The 16,335-nt window shown below is 38.2% G+C and overlaps 1 protein-coding gene across 1 annotated transcript; it reads right to left on the reverse strand.

The window, feature by feature from the left end:
• Positions 1-852: 852 nt before the first annotated feature.
• On the reverse strand, positions 853-14,537 carry LOC135703700 (polyserase-2-like). The gene is made up of 6 exons (XM_065224986.1): positions 13,862-14,537; positions 13,570-13,797; positions 13,434-13,513; positions 13,283-13,374; positions 1,587-1,807; positions 853-1,524 (listed from the first exon to the last, which is right to left on the reverse strand). Exons 1-6 carry the CDS (start codon positions 14,511-14,513, stop codon positions 905-907), a joined length of 1,893 nt encoding a protein of 630 aa, XP_065081058.1. The 5' UTR covers positions 14,514-14,537; the 3' UTR covers positions 853-904.
• Positions 14,538-16,335: the final 1,798 nt, after the last annotated feature.

Raw genomic sequence — 16,335 nt, forward strand, 5'->3', positions numbered from 1 at the left:
CTTCCTCCGTTCGATGAGGGGGGTATAGGAACCACTTGGAAATCAGCATTAACATCCCTGCTGCCGGCAGCGATGATTCATGATACTCACCGAACGAAAACCACTCCGGACCACTTCCTTCCGGCTCTCCACGCGAGGGTTGATACACTCTTCGCAGACAGAGTTCATAATTTTACTACTTCCTCGAACGAACACACATTCGCTACCGTCGTCGTCAGCCAACCATAATAAGCCATAAATCGCATCAACAAAGTTGCAGTCCACTTCCCTTCCCTCTGCTGAACGAACGTCGTCAAGTTATCGTAAAAATGTTTCTATTTAATCTGCAAGAAACAAATCAGCGGGGCACAAGTTGTTACAAATAAAATTTATCAACACCATTCCCCCACAGTATATTGAAGTTTGACGGTGGAGAATAGAAACTTGTTGGGCGGTGTCGGTAAAGTAGTACCAAACTAACTGGAACCGACTGAAACTTTAGCTTGCAATTGCATGGTGGCGGATCGTAAAGAATACTTTTATGCAGTTGTAGCATGGAATTTGCTTTATATTGTAGGTACCGAGCAGTCAGTCGGTGGCTACGGAGGATGCAAATGAAGATTCATGGAACCATTGCTGTCGTTCGGGGTCGGATTGAAGAACACGGATTGTCGGGCTGCGACGGGCGCCCAACTGTCGACGAAGGTATATGCATTTTTATGTGTTTCCACGGTTTGCAACAGCAGCGGTGTAGAAGTTTGGATGACAGTTTGTTTTGTCGAAAGTTTTGCTCCGCATGAAAGCTTCTGACAGCTTGTGTGGTTTGTTTGCTCAAATGTTATCGCATGGATGGATCATGTGGATTACCGATGCCACTTGAAATTGAACTGACTGAATGAGGTCAGTACATCGCACGTAACTACATTTATTTTTTGAATACTGACGTCACAATCGTCCTCAACTGTGTAAGACAGAATATTGTCACACAAATACTAGCAATAAAACTTACAATAACAAAAATAAATACTACCTTAAAGAACAGGGAAATTTCTGCGGGTATAGAAAATTCATCATTTCCAGGCTTTGAGTTGGCTGTAGGAAAAGAGGGAAGCGAAAGGGGATAGAAGTCACGAGGGGCATGCACGTTCCTGCCTATTTCCGTAAATCGCCAGCTCTCCGTGCTACGTGGCTTCTCCGTCGTCGGTTCATTGAACGTCTGAACTTTGCGTTTCGAAGCTACGCCTTCAATCCAGCCCAAGTAATACGCAACGCGAGTGTAGACATCTAACCGGAACGCTTCCGAGTCCTGTTGACCCCGGACCGATTCACATGGGACTCCTACCAACGTGTAGAGACACCTTTTCCGATCAAAGGATTGCAGCGCTGGTGCGCCTAGGTTTTCCCAGCTATCGGTTGTAAGTTGATGATCCGTATTGTTCACGCACATCAGTGACAGTGGAAAACCTTTCGGTATCATCCTCCGTTCGGTTACAGTTTGATTACAGATGTCGTTGCTAATCACATGCCTTTGACCGGACTCGATACCTATAGGTACGTCGAAGATTGTTAGGATTTGGAGTGGCCTGAAAATAAAGGTGGCATCATACCTGTGTGCAGATCAGATCCAGCGTCGAGGTAATCCGTCCAGTTACTGGCCAAGCACGTTGGTACTAAACTGCTGGACAGGGCCACCGATGAGTTCAACTTCAGCACAGCCAGATTGTGATACAGTTGATCAGGTCTGTAGTCTGGATGGCAATGTGTCGACAATATGTTAACTCTATCGAGTGTGCCGATTTGGATGCTTAGAGATATGAGGACATCTTTCCTAAAAAAAAAAATGCAAGAATTAAGGAGAGAACTTTGGGCTACGGCAACGTCTACGAAGGACTACAAAAGATTCAAGAGAGTAGTGGAAGCATCATTAGAAGATTCTAGAAAGCTTGAATGCTTAGTTCGGTAGTCTACTATGATGGCATTTGAGATTTGAGCACTTCTCTAGTCAATCCGGATGCCTTACTAGGACTTTTGAAAGATTTTTCAATATCATAAGATAGACCTCTGACTTTCAAAGGTCTTCCTTATGGTATGGTAACATCTTCAAAAGGAAATCTGAGTTCTTCAGCATGTGGACCTCATATGGTGGATTCTTCTGGGGTATCATCGAGACTTATAAATACACTCTTGAAAAAGTCAGAGGAACAGAACTAATGTCGAATTCTTAAAGGAAATTTAATGCATATTTCAAATCAGCGTCGCTACTCAGATTTACTGTTCTGCCCGAGTTTTTTTAGACAGAGGATCGGAGTGACGGACAAGCGCCTACGATAGGCTTATAAGAGTACAAATGAATTTGGATAAGCTTGATATAATGAGAGAATATCTGAACGACTTCATTTCATCTATTGATCAGCTTCAGAATAATTTCTAATAAATATTATGCGTTGAGAGAATAACTGATGATTAATAACTGATCCAAACTGTTCAACAGATTATATCTCATTATATCAGTATTCTTAGGAATGTTTCAATATTCAAATTACAGTCAACTCTCCATGTCTCGATATTGAAGGAACAGGGCTGGTAGCGAGTCACTTTTTAGTGACTTGGTCACTTTTTTCAAATCAGTCGCTTTTTCTTGTAATAAGTCACTATTTTCAACTTTTTTAGCGTGAATTTATTACAAGATTGATTATTCTTTGCGTTGTGACGTTTAATCGTCTTTCTCTATATACAGGATGTCAACTCATTTTTCTGAATAAAATTACCTGAGTTTTCGAAGTAAGTAAGTCCAAGATCTAAAAATATTGAATATCTTGAAGTTTCTTATACCATGTACAAGTTCAAGGTATTGAAAATATTTTCAGTGCCAGAATTAAGTAAAAAAATAAATGATTAATTTCAAGTTCATAATTAACTTTATGAAAGATTGGAGATCTTCAATACAGTCCCATTAAATTAACAACAATTGTAGAAACTTTGGAGAAGTTCTGAGGAATGAAAGGAAATGCTGAGAATTTCAGTGAAGCTCTATAAACATACTGCAGGAACATAAGAGAAGTTAACACGCTGAAAATATGGGAAACTTACTGAAAACTGTAAGAACCTCAAAGCGGTTCTTTTAGCATCCGAGACTTTTCAGGAACTTTTATGAAGTTCCTAGAATTTCAGAGAACTTCACAGGTGTCAAGCGAACTTGATAAATTTAGAAATCTTGAGGGGTATTGTGCAAATTTTTAAGAAGTTCAAAGCACCTCAGAGAAGCTAGATCTAGAGATTTTTGGGGAATTTCAGATCTTAAGAGCAGTTCCCGTAACTTTATTTTAGACTTTTGGAGCAGTTTAAAATCTATAATCGTAAATTTCAAGATAATTCCAGGCTGTGCTGAAAAACAAATCGAGAACCCTTAAGATGTTCCGCGAATTTCAGGGAAGTAAAGAGACCTTCAGAGAATCTATGAAAACTTCAGAAATATTTCAGAAACTTCACAGAAGTCCAGAGAATTTCAGAGAAATTTAAAGGTGTTTACGGGAAATTTATTTATTTCCGAGCAGAACCGAGATCTTCAATAGAACTAAGAGCTTTATGGAAACTTCGAGAACATCAAGACAGGTCAGAGAATCAAGGGGTAGTTCAAATAATTTCAAGGAAATATTAGAAACCTTAAAGAAGTTTCGAGAAACTCAGTGAACTTCCGAAAACTTCAGCAAAGCTCCGAGAGAATTCCTGGAAAGTTTATGAACATCCGGAAAACGTGCGAGTATTTAATGGATGATATATCATGGAGATTTCTTAAAAAATAAAAAAATAAATGCAAAAACTTAGCTAATTTGATAAGAGAATATCAACGAAGTTCCATTGATAAAAAAGCGAGAACTTTTAGCAAGCGGTGATATCTTCAAGAAATTCCAGAGAACTAAATTTAGATATTTTTATATAGTTTCATGATATTCAGCGAAGCTCCGAGTACTTCGAGGACGATCAGATAGCTTCAGAAAAATCCCATTAACATAAGCAAATTTGCAGTGACGTACAAGGAGTTCCGTGGAATTATAGGGTATTCCAAGAATTCTATGATTTATCCTAAAACGTCAGAAGCGTTAGGTAATTATGAATATATATCAGAAAATTTGCTGGTTATTAAAAAATTTTAGAGAACTTCACGTAAGCATAGATAAGTTCAGGGAATATTCATTTCAGCAAGCTTCATGAGAACTGCAAAAACTTGAGAGAAGTTTTGGGAATTTCAGAAAAGAACAGAGAACCTCAGAGCAGTTCCGTCAACATAAGAGAAGTCACATGAATTTTAAAAAGGTTAAGAGAACTTCAGTGAATTGTTAAACCATTGTTAAACCATCAATGATCGTTGGACAAATTGAGGAAGCTTTAGAAAGTCCTATTAAGTTCCGAATTTTAGGAGAAGTATTGTGAGCATCAGGCTAGTTTATCAAACTACAAAAGAACTTCAAGTCAGTTTGATTATGTTCAGGAAAAATTTGAGAACTTTCAAATGGTTCTGAAGACCTTAAAATAGTCCGTTCCATATTCAACGGAGATTTCTTCAAAATCTTGATGAATTAAATTTTCTTTTAGTTTTCTTCGGAATTACCTTGAAATTCTCCACAATTAGAAATCATTTGAAAAGATTCTCCGAGCATTCATTGAATTCATTTCAGATTTCCTTTTCAATCACAGTCCTTCCCATGGAATTCTACTCACATTACAAGTCTCTTAACAATTCATTGACATTTCTCCTCAGAAATTCCTTAGATTTCTTCTCATGATTTGTTTGGCAAACTCTCCTAAATTTATTTTCCGAATTTCTTTCAAGATTTTCTTGTAATCTACCTTTTAGTATTTTCAGAAAATGTCCAATGACTTGTGCTCCGGATTCATTTTTCCCCCAAACCTTATGAAATTATTCTCAGAATGCCCTTGGAATTTTCCGGTGAAGTTCACAAGAGTTGTGCTCCTCAGAAATTTCTAAGATTTTTCATTAAAATTTAATTTTAACTCAATTGAGTATTTCTTGTAATTCTACTTAAAACTAAGGCTTTACATGAAATCTAAAATTCATCAGAACTGCCTCGAAAGCAGATTGCATTTGATGTTTTTCTGAATGTTTTTATTTCCCACAGCTTCGTTGGAATGAGGTCCTTAGAAATTATAATAAAATTCCCAGAGTTTTTAAAACTGTGCATGGAATTTGACTCAAGATTCTCGAATGAAGTATTATAGCTTTGAAGTCCAGAACTAGTTCAATTTTTTTTTATGAAATATGCATGTTCCAAAACCAACTTTTATTTATTTATTTATTTTATTAAATTTATTCGTAACTGAAGAATAATCCACTGTGAATCTGTAAAGTTCAAACTGTGAATGAAAACAACGAAAAAAATTAAATTGTTGTATTTTAAAATTCATTATTTTCTTTAAAATATCCTAAGTAAGATTTTTTTTACTCTTTGAGCTTTCTAGGTATTTTAAGGAAACAAAAAAAATCCTGAGGATTCTCGGTATTCCAGATTTTTGAAATTTGTAGACACCGTGACAAATACCGTGGGTTTGGTTAAACATTTTCTATTGAATCTTTCGCTTTAAAGGTTCGTATCGTACATAAGTGTTTATGAGATATTAATTGCATAAGTCTAAAACATCAAACAGTTATTTGATGCGCCTTCTCTTAGGTCACTTTTTAGTCACTATTTTACATATATAAGTCACTATTTGGTCACTTATTTATTCAACTAGGTCACTAAAATCACTATTTCTGACAGCAATGACCGATACCAGCCTTGAAGAAACCATAGAAATATAGAATTATCGACTTTATTGCGCCAAAAATAAAAAGGTTAATATCTTTTTACACAGACGTCGAATCGATTTGAGGTTTCAGCTAAAATTGTTTTGCATAGTTTTTCAAGTCTTAAGTTTGGTAAAAATCGAGCATTTTTTTTTTTTAAAATTTTCGATATGTAACTGAATAGATTCATTTCTGATTAACCTAACATAATGTGAGACTATATGAGTGACTTTAGAATAACTCCTGGTAATGCTGATATGATGAGAGAATATCTGAGTTTCAGCAAAGTCCCGATGATTTCAGGAAAACTCCCTTCAGTAAAGACCAACGAGCTTGAATGCAGTTCCATTAACGTCAGGAAAAAATTTTCAGTGAACTTCATGGTAGTTCTGAAAACTTTACGGTAGTTGCGTGATTTCAGGAAATTAGCGGAAATCTTCAAAAAGGATAGATCAAAGGAACTTCAGAGAAATTCAGCGAACTGGTGACATGATTTCGAGAACTTCACAGAAGATCCCAGATGTTCACGGAAGTCCAGAGAATTTCAGGGAAGTTTAAGGATTTTTGGACAGTTCATTTTCAGGAACATCGCAAATTGCAACAATTTCAGGGAAGTTCCGTGAATTTCAAGAAAGGTAAGAGATCATCAGGATAGTCCCACTATCTTCACAAAAAATGAAGGAGCTTTCTAAACGTTCTGAAGAATGAAAGGAATTTCCGAGAATTGCACAGAAGTTCCATAAATAAATCGTGGGAACATAACGGAAGTTTCGAAACTGTTTGAAATTTTTTGCGAAGTTCAGGGAAGCATTATAGCTTCAGGAAAACTGCCGCATTATTTCAAATGTTCTGAGAACTTAAGAGAGTTCCAGAGAACTTCAGAGAAGAGAGAACTTCAGAGAAGAGAGAACTTCAGAGAAGAGAGAACTTCAGAGAAGAGAGAACTTCAGAGAAGAGAGAACTTCAGAGAAGAGTGAACTTCAGAGAAGAGAGAACTTGAAAGAAGAGAGAACTTCAGAGAAGAGAGAACTTCAAAAAGATTTATGAAACTTTAAAGAAGTTCCATGTATCTCAGAGAAGCTAAGTCTAGAGATAGTGATTTTCAGAGAGGACAGGCCCAATAGTTTCAGGATTGTTCGATGAACATCAGCACAGTCCAAGCTTTCAAGTAAGTTTAAAGATCTGAAAGGGCTAGTAACTCCAGCTTAAGAAAATATCAGAAACATTACAGACACTTTACAGTAGTCCGGAAAACATCTGGGATGTGGAAGGTTTTAAGGACAGTTCCATCTATTTCAGGGCAGTTCCATGAATTTTCGAGTCACCCGATTTTTACTGACAGTAAAGACACGGTATTACTAAGCCGGAGGCGGCGAGTTCGATTCCCGGTCTGGTCACGGAAATCTTTCGGGTTGGAAATTTTTTCGACTTCCCTGGGCATAGAGTATCATTGTGCTTGCCACACAGTATACACATTCCTGCATGTGCTGGCATCGAAAACTCTCAATTAATAACTGTGGAAGTGCATCTAGAACTGTTGTTGTTGTTGTTGTTCCAGTTGTTGTCAATATTTAAGAGACTTTCAGCCATTGACTGGATCCTCTCTGGGAAAAACGCATGTAGAGCACTAAATTGAGATGCGGCAAAACTCTTGCTGCAGAAGCGTAAACATCCTAGAAGAAGAAGAACCAATAACTCCAGGAGATTTGAGAGAACTGCAAAGAAGCTCCGAGATAATCAGGAAAGATCGGGCAACTATAGGACAGTTCAACTGATTTAATGGAATTTGCTGGGACTTTAATGGAAAACTTCAGCAAAGTTCTGAGAGTTACCTGAACATTTTGGAAACGTTCGGGAAGTGGCATGGACATAAGGAAAATGTGAGAACATTTCAGGAGAAGCTCCGTATTATTATTAACAGATTCCAGAACTTTAAAAAAATGCGAGGACTTCAGTGATCATCAGAAAACATCAAGACAGTTACATTAATTTCAAGAAAATTGCGAGAGTTCTTAATAAATTCTGAAAGGTCTAGAGAATTTCAAAGGAGAACATAGATTCTAAAATTTCAGGAATGTTCCGAAAACATTAATGTCGCTGGAATCTTCAGGAAAGCTATATGAATATCAGGATATTTTCTGGGATTATTTAAAAATTTATGTAGCTTCAGGGAAGCACCGAAAACTTCAGGGAAGTCCATAAAAGTTCGGGAAAGATTATGGTAAAGAGCTTCAACAAAGTTTTCAAAACTTTAGAAAAATTAAGAGAACTTCGAGAAAGATCCAGGATATTTGTGGCAATGCAATTAACTGCAGTGTAGTGGGTACCGTGAATCGGAGTAACTTTGATATTTTTTACAACAAATAATATTTTTCAAAAATATATTTTTTTTAAGTACTGAGGATCGTTAGTAATATGTTCATCGGTAGTTATTCCATTTGCACTTTTTTTTTGTCTTATGACCAACCATCAGTTTTAAGTTTTGGAGATACTTTGATAATATTCGATGAATGTAGAAAAATATACGTGAATCTTAAACAATTAAGTTCAGGAAATATGAAACATTGAACAAGTGTATAATGAGAAATCATCGTCATGAATTTGTGATGACTATATCGGAAATACATTTAATAAATATTTGTTTGAGTGCCTGGTGAGAAACAAGAAAGTGTTTTTTTTTTAAAGATATTTGGAAAATATGTAAAACATACCATATGCCTGGCAGGCCATATGCACGTGTGGTCTAAAAAGCGGCATTTTCATTACTACGGAAACCATCAATCAAGAGATCTACGTCCAGGAGTGCTTGGAAAAGCGGCTGCTACCATTCCTAAAGCAACATAATAGACCTGTGCTGTTTTGGCCGGACTAGGCGAGCTGCCAATATGGGAAAAAGGCAATCGAGTGGTACGATGCGAACAACGTGGTTGCGGTACCCAAAGACCATAACCCTCCCAACAGCCCAGAACTCCGCCCTATCGGACGGTATTAGGCCTTGGTTAAACGGAATCTCAAAAAAAAACTAATAAATCCATGGAAAACGAGCAGCAGTTTAAATCTAACTGGTTTTCGGCGGCGAATAAGGTCGATGAGACGACTGTGCAAAATTTAATGGAAGGGGTTAAGCGGAAGCCACGGCAGTTCAGATTTGGCAAACCCAAAGAATTAATGAACATTTTTTCCTTTTATTCTGCACAGAAAAAATTTCTGAATTTTAACTAGCGCGTAAAATCTCCCTTCGTTTAATTTTGAGCTATTCTTGGCATAAACAGCGAAATCGTTTACAAGCTTGCATACAATATTGCTAATTTATGCGATATTGCGAAATATCGCGTAAATTTATGCCAAATCTAGCGTTAATTTTATGTGCGCTATATCTCGCAGAAATTTACATGAATTTTTCGAACGGTGTATGAGTTGAACTACCAAGAGAAAAATAAGAAGATTTTTATGATATGAATTTTTAATGAAAGATTTTTTTGTCGACCAATTTTTGCGCGTTCCAGTCTTTACATCAATATTCTACACGATATCAAAGGTAATACTCTAAGCTACCAAATGGAACCAACGTTTCCAATTGGGAAATAGTGCAGCGAGTAAATTTAATCATTATATTCTGCTATCAAAGTTACGTTTTACGGTACTTTTATAAAAACTTAAAAATTTACTATAAGTCTGTAGAACTTTAAAGAAGTTCAGAGATCTTTCGGACAAACACATAAATCATCAGAATTAGAATTAGATCCAATAATGAATAGGTGGTTACATGAATTTTAGAGCAAAATAGGGAACTTGTTTGAAAAATTAAAAATTTCATTTATTATTTCAGGAAAATTAAGAAAACTTTAAATAAATTCCGTAAATTGCTGGGAAGATAAAAGAACTCCAGCGAAACTATAAATTTTCAGGAAATCTTCGAGATTACACGGGTCCCAAGACCTTCAGGAACTTCATAGAAATTCAGTAAAGTTTAGGGGAGATCCGAGAACTTCAGGGAAACTCCGAGATATTTAAGAAAACTTCATGAACATCAGGAAAATGCGGAAACGTTTTAAAAGAAGTTGCGTGATCGTCAGGGCAGTTTCTTGAGTTGATGGAGCTAAATTTTCAAGTAGTCCAGAAAACTTTACAGTTGTAAAAACTTGTTGAAAACCCGAATTTATCCACCTATGGTGTGATCAGACCCTTCTTACTTATTCAAGTTTATTTATTTTATTGTCATTATCAGTGACCAAGCCCCCCACCCCCGTGTCATCCAGTGACGCTACGCCACTGGCTGGGGGTACCCGGAATATATCCGGGTGTAGTCTATTTGGTGAGGCTACCAATCACCTTATCATCGTACTTTAATGTGATTTAATGGGTTTTAATTCAATTCATATTCAAGCAACTTCCCCGGGGTACCCGGAACATGTCCAAGTGTGTCCAATGTGGTCTGGAACACTTAACATGACTTGCATTGATCTTATTTTTGAATTCTGTAGTAATTTGATGTGTCGCATGATGGTTTTGATACGTTTTCCGTTAAATCCAGCGTGAAGGCCCATATTCACCGGATCTTATTCCGGCCATATCTCCGGAACCGGTGCACCGATTCCAAAACCGTTCAATAGCGTTCAATGGGACCCCAAGACCTATCATTTGGCGCCGAGTTTGTCCAAATCGGTTGAGCGGTTGCTGAGAAACGTGAGCGCATTAATTTCGTTACATACACACACACATACACACATACACACACACACACACACACACACACACACACACACACACACACACACACACACACACACACACACACACAGACATGTTCCGATCTCGTCGAGCTGAGTCGAATGGTATATGACACTCGGCCCTCCGGGCCTCGGATCGAAAGTGGGTTTTTCAAGTGATATCTATACCCTTCTTTGTAAGAAGGGTAAAAATGTTGTAATCTGCTCCGACGTTCCGAGGTTATCAATTAAGCCTTGGGATTCCGAGCACTGTTCCATTAAGATCAGGGCAGTACTATAGGGTGTCCTATAATTCTAATTTCATCTTCCATGATAACACACGCCAATTTTCCACACAGCAGGCTATCATATAGCTTCCGAGCCACGGAGGCAACAATCACGCATTTCGGCGGAGCTCACATCAATGTGATGAATATAGTGTGTGAGGATGACTGCAACAGACTACTCTAGCAAGAATCTAGCACTGCAATGCAAGTGTGAAAGAGTAAGCTGTTTTGTTCTGTCGTACTTCCGTCAGTTTTACCGCTGTCAGTATGCCCAAAAATGTCAGATTAGCCAAAAATGTCAAAATCATGTCATCTATATGTGGTTGACAGGGATAGGATCCGCCTGTTCCGAGCCCTAGATTTGACGGATGCGGCTTGTTTATGACTTCATTTTAGCTTCTTCTGCTTCTTGAACGTTTTCAGCCCATTCCTTGTATTGGAACTTTGGACGTTACTCTTCGATGTTCCCAATTTTTTGGGCCAAACCTCGCACAGAGGGACTTTTCTTATTGACGCAGGCTTGGTTATCTTCTGATCCACCGGTCCCAGTTTACGGCCATATTTCGATGTGTCCTCCAAGGTAGCTTCATCACCGAACTTCTGGATGGCTTTTCAGACTGCTCCTATACTTACTTCCTTACTGATAGGTTGGGAATAGTGCACCAATGGTAAATTGCGCATTTCCGGGGAAATGCCTAGAATTTTAATAATTTTGTAAAAAAAAAATGCACGATGCGCACACAGACTTGATGAGTAATCAGTAATCAACGACAAACATCGATGAACAGCTGATAAACTTCATCGGGATAGAAATGGCGGCGAATTGAAAGTGTATTTATACGTTCTATGACACCCTATAAGAGCTTCAGAAGTATTTCAAGAACTCTAGGGAAGTTCCAAGAGCTTCAGAAAAGATCAGAGAATCTTAGGAAAGTTCTATTAGCTTCAGGGAAATTACATAAATTTTCAAGAGGCTTCGAGAACTTCAGGGAACATTTTAAAACTTCAGGTATTACCTAGAATTCCAGAAAATTTCGGGAAGTCCAGAAAAATTCAGGAAAAGCTAAAAAAAATAGTTAAGATCCGTGAGCATCCCGGTAGATTTGTAGACAGTTCCATGTACTTCAGGAAAATGGTGGGAACTGTTATAAGTTCTGAGGACTTCAGAAAAGTACAGTGATCTTCAGGAAAGTCAAGAGAATCTCGAAAAAGTCCAGAGAACCACGAGCAAGTATCGATAACGTCGGGGAAGTCCAGAGAAATCCATGAAAAATTCCACGAACTTCAAGAAAGTTCGAGGATTTTCAGTGATGTTCTATCAATATCTGGTAAATTACACGATCTCTAAGGATTTTGCCTTACATCTAAGATTTGACTGTGGCTGTACTTCAGGAAAATTGTGGTAACTGTTATAAGCTCTGAGGACTTTAGAAAATTACAGTGATTTTCAGAAAAGTCTAGAGAATCTCGAAAAAGTCCAGAGAACCACGAGCAAGTTCCGATAACTGCGGGGAAGTCCAGAGAAATTCATGAAAAATTCCGCGAACTTCAAGAATGCTTGAGGATTTTCAGGGATGTTCTATCAATATCTGGTAAATTACACGATCTCTAAGGATTTTGCCTTACATCTAAGATTTGACATAACAATCAAGATTCAAGTTACACTGCCTGTCGGAGATTCTTATTTTCGCTTAAATTAATGGCGTCTATTGGCCTATCAGGGTCTGGGTTCAACTGCCGTTTAAAGTTTTATGGCATGCTGATTGCAGACAAGTTTTACCCACACTCCAGTGTAAATTAGAGGGAACTGAATTGCGTGAACATTATAGTGGGTCAAGTTTGCCACTGCTCATCCGATGTATATTGAGGTCCCCAACAACGGTGATAAATAAGAACGAATTAGGCTATGATCTGGATATGCGGGAGGGTTTTAAATTTTGGATGGGAAAATGTATGGGAAACGGAACGAACCTTTTCATTTGCTTATCAAAAATTCAAATATTGCTCAAATTTCACCAAATCGCTGAAATAGATTGGAAATACTATGCAGAACAACTTTTATTACCAATTGCTTCGCGAATACCTACAAACGTAACCTCTTAGGTACGTGTGGAACACTAAAATGAATGATTTTAATTTTTAAAATTCTCCAGGAAATCGATATTAGGAACGATAAACATATTATGTCACGCTCTAAGCGGGGGAGGTTATGATTTTGTGACAAGTAATGCATTAGGTATAGGAAAAACGTCACGAAAGGGGGGAGAGGAGTTAATTATTCCTCAATTTAGCGTGACATAATAAATGGATCGCCGCTAACCAAATTCGTTCAAATTTAGCAAAGTTGTTGGGGACCACAAAACGTATTGAAATAGAGGGTTGTAAAGTTGACCTACCCTAGTGTACATTCAGTTATACATTCCTATATTACAATTAAAGGGGGTTTTTAAAGAGGCGCAGTTGAATACATATTCATTCATTCAAGACATACCATCAATTCTTACCTTCGCACACACCGGCATGTTGTAAGTACAGAATCTTCATTCAACAAAACGCCATTGCAATGTACTTTCCCGTCCGAATAGAAGATGGAAATCTGATGAATTGACGATCCATTAGTGTTTTTATTTGTATTAACCACACAAATGAACTTACCACCTGTGGTTGAATATCATCACTACAGTCACCATCAGCGGCGACTTGATTTCTCGCTAACTTTTCAAATCTATCGCACTCTGCAATGGAAGTAAAACTGTGTAATAAATCGCGTCATGAACCCTCTTCCAATTACCTTTTTCACTAGTGCGTCTCGGGGAAAGATAGGTGATATCCTCTTCCATCTTATCACTAATCCACGACAGGTAGCGTTGCACATTGACAAACACAGTATATTTCGAAGTATCAACCTTGTCCCGCGCCTCATCAACCTTTGCAAAAGATACGATCCCTCTCAAGACCCAGCGATCGTCATCGCTGAAGTACATCCCTCCACCGCTGTCGCCAAATCCGGGACTCGATCCTACAATCCGATTGCATTACGTCAAAAATGGGTACATAGAAAATGCCAAAAAACAAACCCTAACCGTTCCGATCACCGGCACAGAACACATTGGGATCGAGCACATGTCCAAACAGAATGCGATCGGCCTGTAGGCACTCGATGTAGCTAACCACGGGCATCGACACCGTCCGCAGCACATCCGATGTGAGCCCGTTCTCGGTTCGTCCCCAGCCCGGAATCCATCCTCTCGTGCTCTCCAGGTTCCTCAAATCACTGTCGGCCCGCTTGTCCAGGCAGATCGGTAGAACAAATTCCGAATATTCAATCGACGATCGCAGCACCAGCAGTGCGATGTCATTTTTGTGCCTGCTATAGTTGGGATGAACGTGCACTTTGCCGACATGCCTAATCTGGACGTTGCTGGTTATCTCGGAAAGATTTTTCTGCCCGAAATGAAGCACGATGCTACCGGCGGGTAGCGGCTGTCTCCGATAGGTAACGCAATGGGCCGCCGTTAGCACATGCCACTGGCTTAGCAAGGTTGCCCCACAAGCGTACGTACTGGTTCCGTCGTGGAAGAGGGCCACGTGCCACGGCCACTGGCCTTCGTTAATCTTCCATCCATGGTGCACCAGGCCGACCATAGAGTGTTCGCGGCTTCCACACTGGATGGATCCTCCGGCGAGGTGAATACGGAGGAACACACCAAATGTAGTGAAGATGAAGAAAATCATTTCTGAAGAAAAGCAGCGACGCGAAACGACTGTAAAGCCGACAGAGACTAGGCTGCAACTAATGAGTGCGGGAAGCAATTGGCACGGAATGTTGTTGTTAGTGCACAGACAGCAACCGAGTGGAACCGGTTTACCGGTAGTTCGGTGAGGGGATTTCCCACTGCATTCATATCGTTTAGTCAATTGAAGCTTTGCGTTGTCTTGATCTATAATGGTTGAAAGCAGCACAACTATGACGACAGGTGGGAAAAATCTAATGTGAGATTAATCACGTGATTCTGTATGTTCACTGCTGTTTGTTTATTCTACTGGATAATAAATCCGAGGCCTCATTGGGTTAGTCGAAACGAAGCGTTTTTCGTATGAAAGCTTGTATTAAAGAGTCGTTTTGTCCCTAAATTGTTTTTAAAGTCCCAGAATCTTCGAAATTTTGTAATCTAAATCTTCACCAAGTAAAACCTAAAAAATAATTTAAAAAATTAAGGATTGTTTTCGAACCATGACCACATTATTGACGTAGGACTACAATGTTGATTTTGTTGCTCAATTAAATAATAAATATAAAATTCAGGATTAATAACTGTAAACTGTAAACTGTTCAAACCATTATTCAAAGCTTTGAAATAAGGTTACATTGAAGAAACGATTTCTTGACGATTTTATTCAACTGCATGCTTAATAATACTTGCATTATTTTCAATAATAACTTCTGTTCAGGCTTTGTTCGCACAAATCTGGAGAATTTATTCAACCACAACACATTGAACTTTGGTGTTGTTTAAGGTATGTCGAGAAGCTGTTATTTGACGACTAATATGAGTTGTAACAGAGCTTTATTCGATAACATTTTTGATTATTCAGCGTTTATTGGACATCACCGCTTCCCCTTAATTAAAACAGCGATGCCCTGTATACGCTTTTATGCTCATGTGAAGCAACGTTTAAATAAGATATTATTATACATTTATTAAAAGATTATTCAGCTGTGGAAAATTAACCCGAAAATAAGAGAGACAGGGATGGGTGTTAGTTATTCTTTATAAGTGATTGTTTTCATTATTTCTGACGTGGCACGTACCACACAGATATTAGAAGAAAATGAACTACATACATAATAATAAGGCATGAACCTTCCGATCACCAGCCGCTTGCCTTGTCATCTGAGTTATCCTAGAATTCATCATAAGGGCAGCTCAATAATCAATAAAAGCTTGCTTGAAAGTGAATACCTATGCACACCCGATCGCAACTCTAGCTCCTTCAAGGCCCTGTGGGAATGATTAATTCATTCATAATTCGACAACTCGTTTTATTCAGCATTGTACACTGTAATACAGCATTTATTCAATATATATGCTTATTTCTGACTCTGAATTGTTTGTTGGGTTGAATATCCTAAATTTAGAATTCAGCCCCAATCCCATTCAAAATTATGTTCCAAACTCTATTTTCGATATCTGAAAATTGTTGTCCAGTTTTTGTCACTCGCAACATAGTTTACCCATTTTTGGGGAGCTTCCATTTTGACCAATCTGCGTGGATTCTACCCAAATTTGGGTAGTTTTAACATAGTGTGTAAGCAACTTCTTCGAAGACACTAACCTTCAAAAATGAATAGAAACGGAGTAGATATTTTTTTCCTGCTTAGTTGCCGTTTCGGAACACAGTTTAATGTTTGAGACATTTTAAATCATTGTCTGTGAAAAAATACGCAAGAAAGCCAACTAACAAACAGTTTAAAAAAAAAATACCAGAAGTTCATATACTACGATTTTTTTTTAGTTTCCAAGTGTCCATGGTTTTGAACACTCTGGGTGTTCTC

The sequence above is a fragment of the Ochlerotatus camptorhynchus genome, unplaced genomic scaffold (genome assembly GCF_037179485.1).
Source record: "Ochlerotatus camptorhynchus isolate MF236.1 unplaced genomic scaffold, CSIRO-AGI_Acam_v1.1 ptg000021l, whole genome shotgun sequence".
Taxonomy (NCBI): domain Eukaryota; kingdom Metazoa; phylum Arthropoda; class Insecta; order Diptera; family Culicidae; genus Ochlerotatus; species Ochlerotatus camptorhynchus.